The sequence below is a fragment of the Propithecus coquereli genome, unplaced genomic scaffold (genome assembly GCF_000956105.1).
Source record: "Propithecus coquereli isolate 6110/MARCELLA unplaced genomic scaffold, Pcoq_1.0 Scaffold386, whole genome shotgun sequence".
Lineage (NCBI taxonomy): Eukaryota > Metazoa > Chordata > Mammalia > Primates > Indriidae > Propithecus > Propithecus coquereli.
The window spans coordinates 2,207,802-2,209,238 of record NW_012149574.1 but is presented as its reverse complement, the minus strand read 5'-3'; the positions used below and the strand labels follow the sequence as shown (position 1 = coordinate 2,209,238).

At 44.3% G+C, this 1,437-nt stretch overlaps 1 protein-coding gene across 1 annotated transcript in view; it reads left to right on the top strand.

Annotated features, from left to right (window-relative positions):
• The window catches only part of CD200 (CD200 molecule), a 54,530-nt gene extending 53,390 nt beyond the window's left edge, over positions 1-1,140 (top strand). Inside the window, exon 7 of the mRNA XM_012652222.1 lies at positions 989-1,140. Within this exon, the coding sequence (XP_012507676.1) occupies positions 989-1,140 (152 nt within the window). The remainder of the gene's footprint in view (positions 1-988) is intronic.
• The last annotated feature ends 297 nt before the right edge of the window (positions 1,141-1,437 follow it).

The following is a 1,437-nucleotide window of genomic DNA, read 5'->3' as shown; positions in this document are numbered from 1 at the left end:
TTATAAATTAATACTAGATTTTTCAAAAGTATGTTTGAAAGCTTAAGAAAGGCAAGGTTTTCCATTTATAACTATAGTAGACTGAATGTCAGTGATAACACAGGCTACTGTATGTATTGTTTTCTGTGCACAAAAACCTCTATGCAAGTTTAAAACAAGCCCAACTGATGTCACCCTGGGACAGATCTAAAAAAATCTGTCTGATGAAAGTGACGTTGAGGACAAAAACAAAGAATCTGAAAGAGGAAGCCAGAACAGGGAGAGCCCGAGTAGCAAAGAGGAATGATAGCATGTAGGAACCATCAGAACTTCAGTCTCAGGGCATGAAGGGTGAAACAGGAATCCTGAAGGAGTAGATGCAAAAGCCCTGTAATTTGAAAACTATGTAAAAAACAGCTAAAAATACTCCCCAAGGCCTCCCACTTGGATTGTGCGCTGACACACACACATACTCAGTATACTAAAAAGGAATCGAATAGATTTCTTCCAGACCTCTTTTCTGTGGAGAGGCTTTGGTGGGCAGTGCCTCTTGGGAAACAAATAAGGCTTTTGTTTGTGTTTTCTTCAGCAGAGCCTGGTGCTAGCTCTGGGACTCAGGAGACAGAGCTCGATTGTTTCTCTCGCCTCTTCCCTCTCTTTTTAACATAATATGCTCATTTCCTGACAGGCAGTGGTACCACATCAGGCTTCCTCTGCTCTTCCTCTCTTCTTCCTCCCAGCCTCAGGGTCTCCATCTGAGTTGAGGTCAACACATGAGTGCGAATGGGAAGAAACCAAAAGCAGAGCAGGAGAGAACATGTTTGGATGGAATAAAATATAAACCGGACACACCTCTGCCCTGGCGCAGGCATTCGAGCCACTCCTCCTCCCGCCTGACCACAGGCATCGGTTTGTTTCCAACTTAGGGCGTTCACATTTGCTGTTTCTTGTGCCTTGAATATGAACTTTTCCCGTCTTGTTTACTCCTGTGCCTGTGTGCCCCAAATAGTATCTTCACATAATAGCCGCTCCGAGAACACCTGTGCACACATGAATGGAGAACAGGAAGTTCGAGAATGCCCTTTCAATGGCCTCGTCAGCATCCTTCACCTTAGTTCACCCACGAGGCAGAGAGGACCTTTCTGGACATCCCCAGATTGAAAGGGCTTCTGTCTTCCATCCAGAGGGGAACCGGCAGCCTTCTGGGAAGCTCACAATTCAAAGTCTTCTAAAGACACAGACGTACTCTTTTTACTTAGTCCTCTTTTTTTCCCAGGCCCTGCCCAAACCCGCATAATAAAGGAGCCAGGTGGTTATGCCAGAGCCTTGAATTGACACTGTCTCTTCTCTTACTAGTTCTGTGACCTCTAGTAATCCACTGATCGTCTGTACATCTGTTTCCTTACATGTAAAATGAATTTAAAAGCCTCCTTATACATAAAATGAATTTATACTAGG